Source organism: Mobula hypostoma, chromosome 22 (genome assembly GCF_963921235.1).
Source record: "Mobula hypostoma chromosome 22, sMobHyp1.1, whole genome shotgun sequence".
Lineage (NCBI taxonomy): Eukaryota > Metazoa > Chordata > Chondrichthyes > Myliobatiformes > Myliobatidae > Mobula > Mobula hypostoma.
Genome location: NC_086118.1, coordinates 5608851 through 5627637, shown reverse-complemented (window position 1 = coordinate 5627637; position 18787 = coordinate 5608851). Strand labels below are relative to the sequence as shown.

Here is an 18787-nt window from a genome sequence, read left to right as displayed (position 1 = left end):
GCTCCAACAAATTGTAATTTAGATTTCTACATAAAATCAAACTTTAAACTGCGAGTAGTGGGCCATTGCAGATCAATGGGAACTTGGATCTGAAGTTTAACTGCATCCTTGTAAATGTCTAAACTCACTGCTAAGGAAACTAAAGGGCCCAGGTTTAAGGTGAGAGGGGAAAGATTTAAAGGAGACCTGAGAGTCAAGTTTTTCCACACAGAGGGTGTTGGATGCTGCCAGAGGAAGTGGTAAAGGTTGGTACAATTACAACATTTAAGAGACATTTTGACAGGTACATGGGGAGAAAAAGTTTAGAGGGATATGGGCCAAATGCAAGCAAGTCAGATGAGCTCAGGAAAGCACCTTGGTCAAGGTGGACATCTTGGGTTGGAGGACCTGTTTCCATGCTGTATATATCTCTTACAGCCTCCAGAAGTTAAACTTTCCAGTACAATTGACCAATAATCTTAGAAATAAACCATCTTAGGCTATTGTAATTTTCATCAGAGGCAATAAGTATGTAATCCCTTTCAAAACTACCCACTTTCAGAAGTCCTTAGCCATTCCATTGAAAGTAAATAGTTTCTTGGTGCAAGGGAAGTAAGTAAACAGTCTGTGCACATTCCGAATATTTGACTACACCAACATACTATAAAAAATATTTATTTTCGTTGCACGACCAGAGAAATTGATCTTGTAGATGGCCATGTGAAATTGGCATGATAGAGCAGTCTTGGGTAGTCATCCACAGCTGTAGTGGAAGACGTTGGGCCTCTGTGGAAAGCTGCTGATGGATCAGTAGATGCCATAGGTAGGCTCATGGCTGTCTCTGTACCGGTCCAAGTATCGGAGTGGCTTACCATGTGGGTACTTCCTCTGAGGTGGATGGTAAGCTGGAGGAAAGTCATATTCAAATATTGGCTCCTTCATATCTGCCAAATACAAGGAAATTATTGATCATTCTCTCCTTTGCTGACTTGATTTCTTCCATCCCTTTATCCAGCACTGGAATCACTGATATTTTCAATTCTGTTTTGTTTCTCATAGAATTCTAATACATAAATTTTAATTCTTTCCTTGGACAGTTCTACCCGCAGTCCTCTGTGTATTGAGATATGACAGCACTATTTCCTCTATTCCTAAAGTGGCCACCAAGAGGTTCAATTTTTTCTTTCATTACTGAGTATACTGCAAACTACAGCCCAAACTTTGCCAGTACTTCTGTAAATTACTACAAAAACAGTACAGCCTTAAGTACCAGCATGCAGTCAAACCCCTGAAGCTTTTGCAGCATTTGTCACATGCAAACATGAACTGCAGACAGAAGCCTATCTTCTCCCATTAAAACTAAGAGCCTTCTATTTTATTAGTACTATTACAGAGCCAAAGAGCTATTGACACATACATGGAAACAGGCCCTTCAGCCCACGGAGTCAGCATGATCAACCACTCATTTACACCACCCCTGCATTAACTGATGTAAAAGGAGATAATTGATTAAAGTTACAGGGACGGAGTCACCTCGAAGTCACAGGAGGCAAGTATAACAGTACAAGAGGATACGACGTGAGAGAATAGGACCAATCAAGCATGACAGTGGGAAAGTATGGAACCGGAGGAGATAGCGGAGGTACTTAATGAATACTTTGCTTCAGTATTCACTACGGAAAAGGACCTTGCCGACTGTAGGGACTGAAAAGCTTGAGCATATAGACATTAAGAAAGAGTGTGTGCTGGAGCTTTTGGAAAGCATCAAGTTGGATAAGTCAGCGGGACTGGAAGGGGTGTACCCAGGCTACTGTGGGAGGTGAGGGAGGAGATTGCTGAGCTTCTGGCAATGATCTCTGCATCATCAATGGTGACGGGGAAGGTTCCAGAGGATTGGAGGGTTGCAGATGTTGTTCCCTTACTCAGGACAGGGAGTAGAGATAGCCCAGGAAATTATACACCAGTGAGTCTTACTTCAGTGGTTGGTAAATTGATGAAGATCCTGAGAGGCAGGATTTATCAGCATTTGGAGAGGCATAATATGATTAGGAATAGTCAGCATGGCTTTGTCAAAGGCAGGTGGTGCCTTACGAGCCTGATTGAAATTTCTGAGGATGTGACTAACATGTTGATGAAGGCAGAGCAGTAGATGTAATGTTTTTGGATTTCAGCATGGGATCCAAGGGGACCTTGCTTTGTGGATCCAGAATTGGCTTGCCGACAGAAGGCAAAGAGTGGTTGTAGATGGGTCATATTCTGCATGGTGGTTGATGACCAGTGGTGTGCCTCAGGGATCTGTTCTGGGACCCCTTCTCTTTGTGATTTTTATAAATGACATGGATGAGGAAGTGGAGGGATGGGTTAGTAAATTTGCTGATGACACAAAGGTTGGGGGTGTTGTGGATAGTGTGGAGGGCTGTCAAAGGTCACAGCGGGACATCAATAGGATGCAGAACTGGGCTGAGAAGTGGCAGATAGAGTTCAACCCGGATAAGTGTGAGGTGGTTCATTTTGGTGGGTCAAACATGATGGCAGGATATGGTATTAATTGTAAAACTCTTGACAGCGTGCAGGATCAGAGGGATTTTGGGGTCCGAGTCTATAGGCCACTCGAAGCTGCTGCGCAGGTTGACTCTGTGGTTAAGAAGGCTTATGGTGAATTGGCCTTCATCAACCGTGGGATTGGGTACAAGAGCCGAGAGGTAATGTTACAGCTAGATAGGACCCTGGTCAGACCCCACTTGGAGTACTGTGGTCAGTTCTGGTCACCTCACTACAGGAAGGATGTGGAAACTATAGAAAGGGTGCAGAGGAGATTTACAAGGATGTTGCCTGGATTGGGGAGCATGCTTTAAGAGAATAGGTTGAGTGAACTTGGCCTTATCTCCTTGGAGCGACGAAGGATGAGAGGTGACCTGATAGTGGTGTATAAGATGATGAGAGGTGTTGATCTTGTGGATAGTCAGAGGCTTTTTCCCAGGGCTGAAATGGCTAGAATGAAGAGGGTACAGTTTTAAGGTGCTTGGAAGTAGGTACACAGGTGGTGTCAGGGGTAAGTTTTCTTTTAAAAATGCAGAGTGGTGATTGCGTGGAATGGGCTGCCGGTGACAGTAATGGAGACAGATACAATAGGGTCTTTAAGAGACCCTTGGATAGGTACATGGAGCTTAGAAAAATACAGAGCTATGGGTAACCCTAGGTAATTTCTTAAGTACGTACATGTTTGGCACAGCATTGTGGGCCAAAGGGCCTGTATTGTGCTGTAGGTTTTCTATGTTTCTATGAGTAGCTGGGTGACAGTCAGGAGAAATGGAAATAGGCAGTTAGAGCAGAGCACCCCTGTGGCCATTCCCCTCAAAATCAAGTATACTGCTTTGAATACTTTTGTGGGAGATGACCTCCCGGGAGAATGTCACAGTGACCGGGTTACAGGCACTGAGCATGGGTCTGTGGTGCAGAAGGGAAAGGGAAAGAAGGTGGCGGTGGTAGTGACAGGAGACTCTATAGTGAGGGGAAAAGACAGGAGATTCTGTGGACATAAACAGGACACCCGGATGGTATGCTGCCAGGGTCAGTGATGTCTCAGATCGTGTCCACAGCATTTTGGAGAGGGAGCAGCCAGATGTCTTGGTACTAATGACATAGGAAGGAAAAGCAATGAGGTCCTGAAAAGAGAATTTAGAGAGCTAGGTAGAAAGCTGAGAAGCAGGCCCTTACGGGTATTAATTTTTGGATTGCTACATGTGCCACGTGCCAGTGAGGGTAAAGGCAGTATGATCTGGCAGATAAATGCGTAGCTGAGAAGCTGGTACAGGGGGCAGGGCTTGGATGATTGGGATCTCCTCTGGGGGAGGTATGACCTGTTCAAAAGTGACCAGTTGCACCTGAACCCAAGGGGGACCAATATTCTCACAGGCAGGTTTGTTACAGCTTTTGGGGAGGGTTAATCTAACTTGGCAGGAGGGGAACCTTAGTGAAGGTACTCAGGATAGGACAGATGATAAAAAAAAGTAAAGATAGCGTGCAGTCAGACTGTCAGGAAGGGCAGGCAGGTGATGGGACTCAGTTGCAGCCAACAGACTGAGGTATCAAGTCATTAGGGATGCAGAATCAGAAAGGACAGCAAATACGGTACTCAAGGTGTTGTATCTAAATGCACGTAGTATAAGAAATAAGGTGGATGATCTTGTTGCAATATTACAGATTGCCAGGTATGATGTTGTGGCCATCACTGAATCGTGGTTGAAGGATGGCTGTGGTTGGGAGCCAGGGTTACACATTGGATCGGAGGGAAAGGGAGGTAGGCAGAGGAGGTGGTGTGGCTCTATTGACAAAGAATGGTATCAAATTAGTAGAAAGATGTGACATAGGATCAGAAGATGTTGAATCCTTGTGGGTTGAGTTAAGAAACTGCAAGGGTAAAAGGATGTTGATGGCAATTATATACAGGCCTCCCAACAGTGGCTGGGAGGTGGACCACAGATTACAACAGGAAATACAAAAGGCGAGTCGCAATGTTATGGTAGTCATGGGAGATTTTAACATGCAGGTCGATTGGGAAAATCAGGTTGATAACAGATCTCAAGAGAGTGAGTTTGTTGAATGCCTAAGAGATGGCTTTTTACAGCAGTTTGTCGTTGAGCCTACTAAGGGATCAGCTATACTGGATTGGGTGTTATGTAATGAGCCGGAAGCGATTAGGGACCTTAAGGTAAAAGAACCCTTGGGAACCAGTGATCACAATATGATTGAGTTCAACTTGAAATTTGATAGGGAGAAAGTAAAGTCTGATGTACAGTATTTCAGAGTAAAGGAAATTACAGTGGTATGAGAGAGGAGATGGCCAAAGTAAATTGGAAGGAGCTGCTGGCAGGGATGTCAGCAGGGCAGCAATGGCATGCATTTCTGGGAAAAAATAAGGAAGGTGCAGGACATGTGTATTCCAAAAATGATGAAATACTCAAATGGTAAAATAGTACAACATGGCTGACAAGGGAAGTCTAAGAAATTGTAAAAGCAAAAGAAAGGGCATACAACAAAGCAAAAATTAGTGGGAAGATAGAGGATTGGGATTTTTTTTTTAAACCTAGAGAGAGCAACTAAAAAAATCATTAGAAGAGAAAAGATGAAATATGAAAGCAAGCTGGCAAACAATATCAAAGGTGATAGTAATTTTTTTTCCAAGTACGTCAAAAATAAAAGAGAAATGAGAGTGGACATAGGACCGTTAGAAAATGAGGCCGGAGAAATAATAACGGGGGACAAGGAGATGCCTGATGAACTAAATGAGTATTTTGCATCAGTCTTCACTGTGGAAGACACTAGCAGTGTGCCTGATGTTGTAGTGTGTGAAGGAACAGAAGTGGGTGCAGTTACTATTACAAGAGAGAAGGTGCTCAAAAAGCTAAAAGACCTAAAGGTACATAAATCACCCAGACCAGACGAACTGCACCCTAGGGCTCGGAAAGAAGTAGCGTTAGAGATTGCGGTGGCACTAGAAATGATCTTTCAAAAATCATTGGGCTCTGGCATGGTGTCAGACGACTGGAAAATTGCAAACGTTACTCCACTCTTTAAGAAATGAGGAAGGCAGCAGAAAGGAAATTATAGACCAGTTAGCCTGACCTCGGTGATTGGGAACATGTTAGAGTCAACTGTTAAGGATGAGGTGATGGGATACTTGGGGACACAGGATAAGTTAGTACAAAGTTAGCATGGTTTCCTTCAGGGAAAATACTACCTGCCTGGGAATTCTTTGAGATTACAAGTAGGATAGATAAAGGGGATGCAGTGGATGTTGTGTATTTGAACTTTCATAAGGCCTTTGACAAGGTGCCACACATGAGGCTGCTTACCAAGTTAAGAGCCCAAGTTAAGAGTTACTAATATGGTTAGAGCATTGGCTGATTGGTAGGAGGCAGTGAGTAAGAATAAAATGATCCTTTTCTGGTTAGCTGCCAGTGACTAGTAGTGTGCCACAGGGCTCGGTGTTGGGACCACTTCTTTTTATGCTGTATATAAATGATTTAGATGATGGAATAGATGGCTTTGTTGCCAAGTTTGCAGATGATACAAAGATTGGTGGAGGGGCAGGTAGTGTTGAGGAAACAGGTAGGATGCAGAAGGGTTTAGACAGATTAGGAGAATGGGCAAGGAAATGCCTTGAAATAGTATTAGTGCTGGTTTCTGTTGACTGAATTTTCCCAGTCTGGTGCATTTATAAATACTGCTGTCATTGGTACCTATCCAGTCTCAGAGCCCCAATTTAATCATTCATTATTTCCTCTTTCAATGAAACAGTGCATTTTGTCCCTTACACGGTTGCTGTCTCTCAACATCTGGCACACTTGATTACTGCTCATAACAGCACATCTTCCTTGTTGTGGAGTGACCTTACTCAGGATACATCATATGGCAACTGCAGCAAAGCCTCAGCTAGGTGCCTGTTAGTTCACCTCAAATGAACATGAAGGGAATACAGGTGTCCCCTGCTTTCTGAACGTTTTATGACGTTTCGCTTTTACGAAAGACCTACACGGTACCTGGTTTGGTTAACAGGAAGAGGATTTTCGCTTTTACGAAAAAAGATGCTCGCTTTGAACTTGTGTTTACCCCGAGAAAGACTACCATGACCATGAAGCCTTGCACGGGCATGTGTCTGTGCATGCGTGATTTGCGAATGTGTGTACGTGTGCATGCGTGATGTGCGTGTATGTGCGAATGCATGATGTGCACATGCGTGTACATGCTGATTTTTTTCGACAAATCGATTTTGGCTCAATCTTCCCAATTCTGTTAAGTGAAAGTACACTGTACATACATTATTTCTACTTTATATAGGCTGTGTATTTATCATATCATTCCTGCTTTTACTATATGTTAGTGTTATTTTATGTTTTAAGTGCTATTTGGTATGATTTGGTAGGTTATTTTTTGGGTCTGGGAACGTTCAAAAAATTGTCCCATATAAATTAATGGTAATTGCTTCTTCGCTTTACACCATTTCGGCTTACGAACAGTTTCATAGGAACGCTCTACATTTGGATAGCGGGGGAGACCTGTACCACAGTGATGGCTGGATGACACACAAAACGTCTGCAATACATGAACATAAGCAGATATAAAAAAACGCAGCTTTCCTGTGTGTGCTGCACATGTAGGTCCTTTAAATGTTACTAGAGACAAGGCCCAGTGGGTTGTTGTTGCTCAGCGCCCATTACTTCCACTGCCTGCTGATCTCTATTCAACCTGCACCATATATGAGGAATGTTAGAAATGAATAAACTTAGCCCAGGAAGTCACATTGCACCAGATAGTTTCTCCACCATTCTCCAGGGAATGCAGCATCCATATACATTTATCCCTATGGATGGCCTCTATGTTGGAGTGTCAAATCTCAGGAGCACATAATCAATTTCCAACTTGAGCTGCATCAGATGGCAAGGCGTCATTCTAAGGGTGCACTTGGGGAAGGGGATCTCAAAGAATCAGGTTTATTATTATTATTTCTTCTTTTGTGGCAGCTCCACAAGGGTGGAATGTATTATTTTTCCACCACACATTATTTGTCAGTGGCAAAAAGAAGGGATTTCTACACATCCTGAAAATAAAGGGCATCTTTCACTGGTCTAGGTCTACAACTGTTTTTTTTTTAACCACACACAACATGGGAGGATGTACAAGGACTTACCGAGAACATTATGGAAAGTGTGCGTTACAGACTCGTCCCAGCGACTCTGGAAGAAGGCTATCCCAGCTGGAGTCATCAAATCCTGATGTTTCTTGTAGAAGTCAAATGTTTTAAAGGTTCGCATTTTCAAGCTGAAACTATGAATACATAAGAGGTGTATAAGATATGCACATATCAGAGGAAGACCATTCCATGGCTTACTCAGGAATGCAGTCATCTATTGCACCTAATGTCAAACAGACCAGTCACAAAGAGGGGGATTATAAGCAATTAAGAACACATTCACAAGGTGACACATATATACACACACACAATCTCAAAGACTGTCAGACATTGTATAGCAAGAGAGATCATAAGACATTGGAGCAGAATTAGGCCACTCAGCCCATCAAGTCTGCTCCACCAGTCCATCATGGCTCATTTATTATCCCTCTCAACACCATTCTCCTGCCTTCTCCTCATAATCTTTGATGCCCTGACCAAGAACCTATCAACCTCTGCTTTAAATATACTCAATGACTTGGCCTCCACAGCTGTCCATGGTAATTCCACAGATTCACCACCCTCTGGCTAAAGAAAGTAACAAAGATTTATTCGAAGAATGTGACAGAGATAACAAATGACTCATACAATCTAAGTCACTTGTTATTCCTGTTATGTTCTTCAAATAAATCCTCGTCATTATTTTGAATCTCAAGTTTACTCCACACCTGGGTTCATTTGCCTGAAGATCTCATTACAGAGAGATGACTTTATGGAAGTTTATAAAATTAAAAGGGACATAGTTAAGGTGAATGGTTACACCATTTTTCCCAGAAGGAGTATTAAACGAGAGGGCAAAGATTTAAGGTGAGAGGGGAAGGATTTAAAGGGGATCTGAGAAATTTATCCACACATAAGGTGATGGATATATGAAAGGAGGTGCTAGGACAGATAAAAAGGCAGATACAATTACAATGCTTAAAAGTCATTTGGACAGGTACATAGATAGGAAAGGTATAGAGGGATATGGCTCAAATGCAGGCAAATTGGAATAAAGTAGTTAGGCATCCTGGCCAGCATGGATGAGCTGGGTTGAAGGGTTTGTTGTTTATGAATCTAATTTATCTACTATATCTAAGATAGAACTTAATTCAGTTTTAATCAGGATCAACATCAGTGTTCATACCACAGGCATATGTCATGAAATTTGTTCTTTGCGGCAGCAGTACAACGCAAAACATGATAATATAGGCACAAAACCGAATTAAAGTATATATTAAATAGTTAAATAAATAATGCAAAAAACAGGCAACAGAAAGTAATGAGGTAGTGATCAGAGACACTAAATGGGTAAATACAGAAGTGAGAGAGCTTCATGATGTCAAAACTTGGTAGCCAAATTCTATTTCCATTAATTTTGCAATACTTAATACTGAAAATATCACCAAGAGCTCAAGAGACAAGGCAGACATCATGGTAAATGTATTCTCTTTGTACTATGCTGACTCAAGTCCAGTCCTTAAGCATTGAGATTACATTTGAAGCTATTTGTTTAACCTTACCAAGGGTTTGGCCTGGAGTCATCTTTAAAATTAATTGCTTTATCTTGTTTAAAGAGAATGAAGATGCATCGATGATATCCTGTGCCTTTAGCAGGAAAGGGTGGGAAATAGTGGCAGATGTCCTCTCCTTCTGATACCGCATTCCCAGGAATATTACCACTGCATAACAAAAATATAATGAAAAAAACAGATCCAAATTCCTTAATTTGCCAATTTCACCATTTACAGAACAGACACAATAATACACATTAAGAACTTAACATATACATTTGGAACAGATGGGATATAAGTAAATGCTTAACTATCACTGGGTACATTTTTAGGGGAGTGATGTCAGAAAGAAGTGCTCAGTTGAGTACTCGAGGAATCAACTTTCATTCATGCTAACACACTAACTAAATGCCAGTCAGCAGATAAAACCAAACCAGAAGGGTTGGGGAAAAGCAAGGGAATAACTGGTAAATCCAAGGAGATGACAAGGGAACTACACAAACACTAAAATCATAGAAAATTTATGACACTGAATGAGGCCACCCAGCCATTGTACCTGTGCTGATTGAAAAAAACTATACAATCAAATCACACTTTCAAGTGTTAGGTCTGTCTATGATAAGTCTTGAGCTACACATCCAAGTTCACCCAACCCTTTTAGCATTTAACCTAAATCTATACCCTCTGCTAAGGAAAGTAGAGTCTTGTTATTTATGCACCCAATAATATTGAAACAATTCAATTACGACTCACCTCAGCTTCACTGCTCCACAGAAAACAAACGGAATTTGTAAATCTTTCCACTGGGTTATAACTTGTACAGTCCTTACAATATTCTTGTAAATCTCCTCAGCACCTCCACACTTTCATGTGAGGTGTTGACTAGAACTGTGTGCAATACTCAAACTATAGTCTATTTATTACTGTATACAACTTGACCACAATCACCCTCTTCTATGCCAATCTAATAAAGGACAGAATAGAACATGGTACAGCATAGGAACGAACCTTTTGGTCCACAATGTAGTGCCCAACTAATTCCTTCTGCATTTGAAGTGTCGATATCCTTCCAATTCCTGCACATTCACATACCTATCTAAAAGCCCTTGAATGAACCTATCATATTTGCCTCCACCACCATCCCAGGCAGCGTATTCCAGCCACTGTGTGATTAAAAACTTGCCCTACACATCCCCTTTAAGCTTGCCCCTTCTCACCTTATATACGTGCCCTCTGGTATTAGACATTAGACACTTTAGTGCGCATGCGCCAGTCGTGCATGCAGCCTGGTACAGCCGTTCCGATCTATTCTTACTTTCTTCTTCTTACTTTTTAATTTACGTTATTTTTTTGTATTTTTTTTCCTCACGGTAACACGTCGAAGCTGCACCCTCTCTAACATGCTGGTAGAGAGTTTTATTTGGGTTTTCTTTAGCGCTGAAAATGGTTACATCCCAACACACGGGACAGAAGCGAGGTCGCATTGTGTATTTCACGGACCAGCAAAGACCGGCCGGCTTAGCGAACAGAGCGGTGGACACCCCTGCTGAAATCCGGAACACACAGAGGGGGATCACAAAGCCGAGGAAAGAGGACCGGGTCGAGACAACAGAGACTTATGGAGAAGAGGAGTTCGGTGGGTAATACCGTTCCAGCTGACCGGAAGTGCACTGAGAGTGGTAAGCGTAAAGGAGTTCGGTGCTTACTGTTCTGGCTAACAACAGATGGTGCAATCCGGGGTATATTACGATCGAGGAACGTGTTTGCAGACTGGATATTGAACTTTTTACTGTTGGACTTCGGCCACATTCCACCGTGATACAACACTTGGCGGCACGGGAGGTCGTTCCAGCCTGTAGCCATCGAATGTGCAGCTCCTCCCGTGGAGGTTCAGACACCCTGAGCCAATAGACTGGTCCTGGACTTATTTTCCATCTGGCATAGTTTGCATTTTGTTGTTTGATTGTTGGGGTTTTTGTATTGCTATATTTACGCTCTATTCTTGGTTGGTGCGGCTGTAACGAAACCAAATTTCCCTCGGGATTAATAAAGTATATCTATCTATCATTTCAATCCTGGGAAAAAGATACTGGCTGTCTACTCTAATCTCACACCTTTCCCATATCCTGAGACCTGCCATGCTACATTTAAGATGCTTTGGGTATACAGTATACTCCAAGGTCTCTCGGTTTCTTCCCACACAGTTTACCTGCCATCTGCAACCCTTGTTGAACCCCCTCAGGGGATTCACTCCCCTTCTTTGGATAATATTATATTCTTTGGATTATTTTCCACTTTTCTGCTCAACTCACCAGATCATCTCTACCTTCCTACAAATTATGGCTCTCCTTAGTCAACCCCTGGGCATTTTTTAATATCTACAAACCTCTCGATAATGTCTTTTACATTTAGGTCTAAATATTAAAACATTACACATAAACTTCTAGTTGAAAGTAAAATATTGAGAGACAGAAATTTGAAAATAGTAGTAGTAAAGGGTGTATAGGCACAACAAGTAAGTCTGCTGACAAAAAGATTAATGCTTTCACTCAGGAGAGGCAAATATAAAGCCTGAAGAAAAAAGCCTGGAAAGTTGTAATGTGTATATTTATTAATTATGTATGTGGATATCACTGGGAATGGCAACATTCCCAGTGATATCCCCACCTGATTGCTCCCAAATCATCCCCATTGGTAATCCTGCAGATACCCACAAGCAAGATTACATAAAGACAGCAGAATTCATTCCTTGAAAGAATTAATCTAGCAGATAGATTTTTTTTTACAATAAAATGATAGTTTCAAGTTTACCGTTATGGAGAGCAGTTTTTTTTTGATGGAGGCAAGGACAGATAAGCAAAAAACTTGGTCGGGGACTGATTTTAATGAAACTTATCAGCCAGAATAAGCGACGGTCAAAAGTAAGGGAAGTCATGGTGTTGCCTGGCATCTTGGCAACTGAAGATGTGTCTTCTAAATTAATTAAAACTGGGGATGTTATGGAAGCCAGAACTGAAAAAGTACATGTTTCTTGGATGGATGGAGGAAATTGCACAGATAAGGAAGGCCAAAACCACTGACATACTTGGAAACAAAAATGGGAATTTTAAAACAGAGATGGTTTTCAACCAGGAGACAGCACAGGTCAATCAACACCAGGACTTCAGTTAGGATATAGGCTGCAAAGTTTTGGATGATCTCATGCACAGAGAGAAGCTGGATATGATAATAATAAATAATAATAGGAAGTCTACTTCAATTAACAGCATCCAAATTTAATGAGTTTAGGTACTGTGTGTCATAACTTGATGTTTTAGTATCCAGTACTCCAAGTGGTAAAGATCATTAAGCAGATCAGATGGAAGTTATTTCTTGTTACTGAACAAAATGATATTCGACATGCAGAGCAACATTTAGCTCCCATTGCCAATACTCACACAAGCCAGTGGATGTACTCCGATTCATTGTCTCTCAGGTGTCCATCTGAAATACAAAACAACCAAAAGAGGACGGCCACGATTTAAATAAAAATGTGCTTAATTGTGCAATTAAACAAGTTAATCAGAATAATCTTCTTGAAAGGTCCAAGATGTGTGGCTTTTATAATATGAAATGACCTACAGTACTTTAAAATTCTCATGAGCAGATCCATCCATGGGCTTGTGTTTCTTTGTCCTCCAAGCCCACATCCATTTGATCTCTTGCACATCCCCAGGCTCCTTTACCCCTCTAATAACTTGGTTACATTGAAGTTCATAATAAATAGATAGTATCATTGTTTTAGGTAATACATTGTAGAGAGAGGGTGGTGGGAAGTTAAGAGCCCAGGGAGAGAAGAGACCATGTACAAGTAGCTCTGGGTTTGATTGTTCCTCACCTTACAGCTGGATGTTGGTGACCAAGCCAGTATTAGTTTCAGTGCACTACAAAAGATGTGATATGGAAGGAACAGCAAGACAAAGTGGAACTAATTAAAACTAGTCCCAGGTCCTGGTGAATTGCCCCAATCTGCACTTCCATATCCACACTGTCTCTCAATTCCAGTCCCTTCCTCAGTTCCTTCCTCCTCCAAATAAAACACTCTCCCAGCACTCCAACACTCCATTCACTCTATTCTATTTCATCAACTCCCAACATCTGCACTCTTCCAGCCATTTAACTTCAACCCCATGCTCCCTTCCCTCAAATCCACAATCTCTTCATCTCTGTCTCTCAACCTCCCAGCAACCACTTACTTTCTGCGAGTATTTGAACCAATTTTAAGCCAATAAAACACGATGACGTCCTTGAGAAGATATCACACCTTATTGCAGGGGTTCCCAACTTTTTTATGCCATGGACCCCTACCATTAACCGAGGGGTCGTGAACCCCAGGTTTGGAACCCCTGCAATAAGTGAGCCAGAAAAAATACAGCAAAAAACTTTTCTAAACTATGATGTAATTGTTAAAATCTTGAATTGTGTTGGGAGAGAATATTCTGAGCTTCAGCTTATAAGCCAGTTTTTAAAACTAGTATCAAAACTGGTTTTTAACAATAAGGTATGTCTACCTGGATATGATGGCACTGCTGGTTACAGATTCAACACTGCATGGTATTGTGTAAAGTACCGGTAATTTTATAACACCATGATTAGAGTTCTTTGGGACCCTGCAAGACCTTAAACATCTTCCAAGGATTTGACTCCACGTGCCCTAGCAGAAGGAAGTTACAGTCCCTGCTGGACATTATCAAGCTGAATTACTACACTGCTACTGGTGCCTTTGGAACAGCAATAGCCAGAAAGAGAAACTAGAATTACTGTAAATGAAATGAGCTTCAAGAGATGATCTTTTCCCCATATCCAGCATAACATTGCAGTTCTGTTTTGATGGCTTTTGAATTTCAATTCCACTCCAATTCAAAAGAAATGCAGACCTGGATTGGTAAACAGCAACGTCCATAGGGAACCCTCTTCTGCCTCAAATGATACCTTGGGAACATTTGCAGCCTGGGAAAGACAAAGGAAAATTAGTAGGATGTAGAATCAGCACAAATGAATGTAATGCTATTCCATAACTCAAAAAATGTACTGTACAAATGGTACTATTGAAACAGCGTGGATAAAGGGACTCCCTGATCAAAGTAAAGAAAATTCATTTTGTCTTCTTATACAAAGACTCTGCTCCCAACTTCTAAATTTCCCAGCCAGGGACAACAACTACTCTCAGTCATTTTCAAAATTTTACTGAGATTGCTTATTATTCTTCCAATGATAATAGATGCTCATAATAATCTCTTTGAACAGAATCTACATCTTAGGAATGAATCTACTGCACAGATTTGTAAATCCTTCTTTAAATACAGCAATTAATTTTGCACTCAATGTTCAAGTAACTAGTGCTCAAGTTAAAATTAATTGAATTTTAAAAAACAGTTAGTAGGGAATAGTCACCATTTAATATTCTCATGATGTATGTTAATTATGTATGGAGTGTATGTGGACTATTTAGTCAACTGAACCTGACCAGTCATACCTCTGTGGGAGTGACAGCGTTTCCAAAATATACTGGCATGGAATAGTCCTGACAGTCGTAGTGAACACGTAGCATCACACGTGGAACGAAGGTTGCACCATTGAATAGGTCTCTAAAAACTGCATAATGTTCGCCAATGTTCCTTAGATGATAAGGGCCGTTTGTTTTCTCCCAATCAGCATTCACTTCATCCAGTGGAATCAATACTGCAAGAACAGAGAACTCAGCTTAATTTAGGAACAGTTCAGGATAATCAAGGTTGCTCTGCCATTCAATAAGAGCACAGTTAATCTGATACATCATGGCTTTCATTTTCTGCACCTAGAAATCATATTTTAACAGCCTGTGGACCCACAAGGCTCTCTGTACCTCCACTGTATTCAGCTTTCATCAGCTCTATTGTTATTATATTGGATGATCCCATACGACCTATTAAATTCAATGTTCCAACTCACTGAACACATTATCTCTGTCATTTCTTACTTCCATCTGTGTCCTAAGTTGACACAGGATTGCATTGTAACTAAACTTGCCAAATACTAAACTATAGCATGCTGTCTGATCAAATCATTAATACAGTGAATAGTTAAGTAGGCAACACCAATAATTATAGAGCATGACTAATCAAACCTTGCCAAACATTGTTCTGCCCTGTTAAATCTACCTTCATTTTCCTGCTAACAGTTAAGTCCCCAACAACATCATTAGTTTTGCTTCATTCCTTGAATGTTACGTTTAATAATGGTTTCCTAGGAGGTACTTTATAATGTCTTTTGGAAATCTAAGCAAGCAACATCCATAGACTTTCTGCATATTCATCACCCATCACTCAGAGCCTGCACACATTCGCCATTATCCCCTCATGATTTATATCTGCTGTCTCTGCAATTAAATGGATCGTGAATGGAATACAGAGGAGTTGAGAGTGTGAAGGAGGAGTGGAAGTTAGTTGAAACAAGGACAGGACTTGGTGGTTTTCATGGCACCACATAGATTGGTGGCCACATGAAGACAAAGATAAGATGGGTGGTCATCGGTGCAGTGGGAATGGGATCCAAGGGTTTCACAGTGATGAACTTAAAAAGCAGAAGTGAAGAGGGGAGATAAACTGGAGAAGTGTTTCAGGACTGGAAGATGTGATAGACAACCAGAGACACCTGAAGTTGACTAATATTCATCTCAATCTTAATGGAAGGAGCAGGGAGCCCTGAATAAGGATTAAAATTGAGAGAAAAACAAAACGAGCCAGTTACCATCTCTTACGATCCAGGAAGACCCTTGAAGAGGAGGTAGTTGTGGAACAGGCTATGGAGACCAAATAGTGCTTTATGCTCCCTTTATTCTCGCTTTAGTTTAATTTTAATAAATGTCATGGACTTTGTTTGAAATTTCTCCACATTATTTGTTAATCCTTCAGGGTTATTTTTACAAGTGTACAGTCTGATAGTAAGAGTTTCCTGGAGACTGCTATCTTCCAGTCTCCCCTCAGTAGAAATGGACAGACGCACTTGGTTCTGATAGACAAGATGCTGTGCTTGGACAGTATCACAACCAGAACAATCCTATTTATGTGGATATAATCAGACTTCCAGCCAAATGCACACAATTGAAGCAAGTTATAAATCCAGACTGAGGGCTACAAATAGGGTCACCTTGCTTGTCCAGTGCTGTCTTTTACTTCTCAATACTGACTTACACGTTCTGTGCCGCGATGCCCTCTCAAGATCACTGTTGTTACGGTTTGCCCTGAGAATGCGTTTACGTTCCTCCAATTCCTTTTTCCGAGATCCTCTAAAATGAGGGAGACCGATATCAATTTTCTCTGGAGCTATAAGAAATGCAATGGAAAATCCTGAAACACAGGAGCAAATCCCTCTGCTGTTTGAGAGGAAGTCTATTTTTACAAGCAGCTGTAGTGTACTTAAAGTATTAAATTCAAGAGCATGCAAAGAAAGATATGTTGTCAATAAAATACATACCAAAAATTTTACAATCAGGGTAATTTATGCATAATCTGAAATAATTGGGTGTATCACAGTGAATAACTTCTGATCCCCACAAATGAGAGGGACAACAAAGATTGTGTGAAACTGATTAAAAAAAACTAGAATGCGTGCAAAGATGGCTGGTAAATGTCGACCAGCTAATAATTCAGGTGAGATACAGAGTAAAGCACCTCCTACACTGCCCTATAGGGCATTTCCAAGTAAAATACAGAGCACAAGCCAGATTCTATTTAAACAATCCGCCAATAATACACAGTAACCAAAGCTTAACAACAGTTTCTGATGAACAAATTCTGCTTTTCTACAACAGACTAACTATACTCCAAGTACATTGCCAATTAAGCAGCAAGCTGGATATCGATTAAATGACCAAGTGATGTATGTAAAACAGTCACAACAAGCAGGCCAGATATACCCAAGTCCGTTACCTGGGAGAAGAAAGGTCAGGGTTCCACAACATTGCATCAACATCTTCACAATCAGGTTTAATATCACCAACATATGTCATGAACTTCATTGTTCAGTTATAAACACTTGTGGTTATGTTAACATGATACATTTTCCCCCTCATACAATACAACTTACTAGGCTTTTGTGTGTATTGTTGAAAAGTCCGCCACCAGGTGGGCTCCCTCCTTTTTTCCTCTGCCACCTGCAGATACCGTGAATAGCTGCGGTATTTCTCCAGAGACTCCAGGTCTGTTACATCAATATCCTCATTGGGCATCGGCCCGAGTGGAGCTGCACGTTTAAGTAGTACGGCTAAAGGATATGAAGTCACAGTAAGATATACTGGAATAATTTGGGTTCACTCAGCATAATGTAGCAAAGTACCATTATTGTAGTTTAGTCCAAGCAGAGATAGGGAAGGTGATCAGTAAAGATCAAAGATACAAGTTATTTTAAGGAGTTTGCTTAAGACAACATGGTTGATGGTAAAAAACAAACTTCTATGTTGCAAGACAATATAGAAAACCTACAGCACAATACAGGCCCTTTGGCCCACAAAGTTGTGCTGAACATGTCCCTACCTTAGAAATAACTAGACTTCCCAATAGCCCTCTATTTTTCTAAGCTCTATGTAACTATACAAAAGTCTAGTATAATAGTCAATAATAGACTTATTACATAGAATGGAAGTGGCAAATTGAATGAAGTTCAGTGCTGTATGTGGTAGCACTCACACTCTTAGGAAAGGCAAACTAGGCATAATAAATGGTGGGTCGCTACAAAATATAAATGAAACTAAATCTTGGAAAAGATGTCCACAACATCCTGAAGAAAATGGAACAGGTACGATGGTCAAAGAGATGTATAAAACTGCTAGATTACTGTACCTTGTTCTGGATACTGTGCTGTAGGAAGTACAGCAAAACACTTAAGGATGCAAAGGAAATTTGTAAGGATGTTGCCAGGACTAAGGGATTAAAGGAGATTTATAGATATGAAGGGGGAATTGGGATGGTTGGCATAATTTTCTTTGGAACAGAAGAGATTCAACTGAGACTTATTTGAGGGTTACAACAGAGTTGACAAAAAAGCACAGCCGACCTCCCGAATACGTGCTAGCAGATTGCAAGGAGATAGTGTAAATATAAACTGAAGGTGAGCTGGTGAAACACCATTTCCGCAGAAAGAGCCTCTGATCAGAACTTGTTTCGAACCAGTACGGGCCGAGACTCCCCACAGCGCTCTCTCCTCGGGCGACAGCAGAGATGTCGGACCGGGTTAGCCAAGTGTGGACGGTCATCAGGTTCCCATGGTGACCCCAGACGACGCCGCTGTTCATTTACTTCTGAGTTTGACCAGGGTGCTGCAGCCCAACGTCACCTTACTAACCTGTATTTGTCACCATCCTGACTGGTTTCACAACCTTCGGGAAATGAAATAAACCACTCTGCAATCCCGGACGTAACCTCACCAACGCCGCCGCCATCTTCCCTTCACTGGTCCGCCAGAACCCGTCGGCCCCGGGCCCACGGCCTCAGACTTCCTACAACATCGCAAAGGTGTCCTCCAGTATCCCGACAGGCACCAAAGGTCGTACCCTTAGCGTGAAGTC

The 18787-nt window shown here is 41.3% G+C and overlaps 1 protein-coding gene across 2 annotated transcripts; it reads right to left on the bottom strand.

Annotated features, from left to right (window-relative positions):
* Positions 1 to 638: 638 nt before the first annotated feature.
* Positions 639 to 18780, bottom strand: mrpl38 (mitochondrial ribosomal protein L38). 2 transcript variants are annotated; one of them, XM_063030940.1, is made up of 9 exons: positions 18647 to 18780; positions 17311 to 17487; positions 16416 to 16547; positions 14720 to 14925; positions 14121 to 14193; positions 12642 to 12687; positions 9214 to 9372; positions 7670 to 7806; positions 639 to 923 (listed from the first exon to the last, which is right to left on the bottom strand). In XM_063030940.1, exons 2-9 carry the CDS (start codon positions 17450 to 17452, stop codon positions 787 to 789), a joined length of 1032 nt encoding a protein of 343 aa, XP_062887010.1. In that variant the 5' UTR covers positions 17453 to 17487; positions 18647 to 18780; the 3' UTR covers positions 639 to 786. The 2 variants fall into 2 exon arrangements, with proteins under 2 accessions (XP_062887010.1, XP_062887009.1); XM_063030939.1 differs by having other exon boundaries at positions 18565 to 18758.
* Positions 18781 to 18787: the final 7 nt, after the last annotated feature.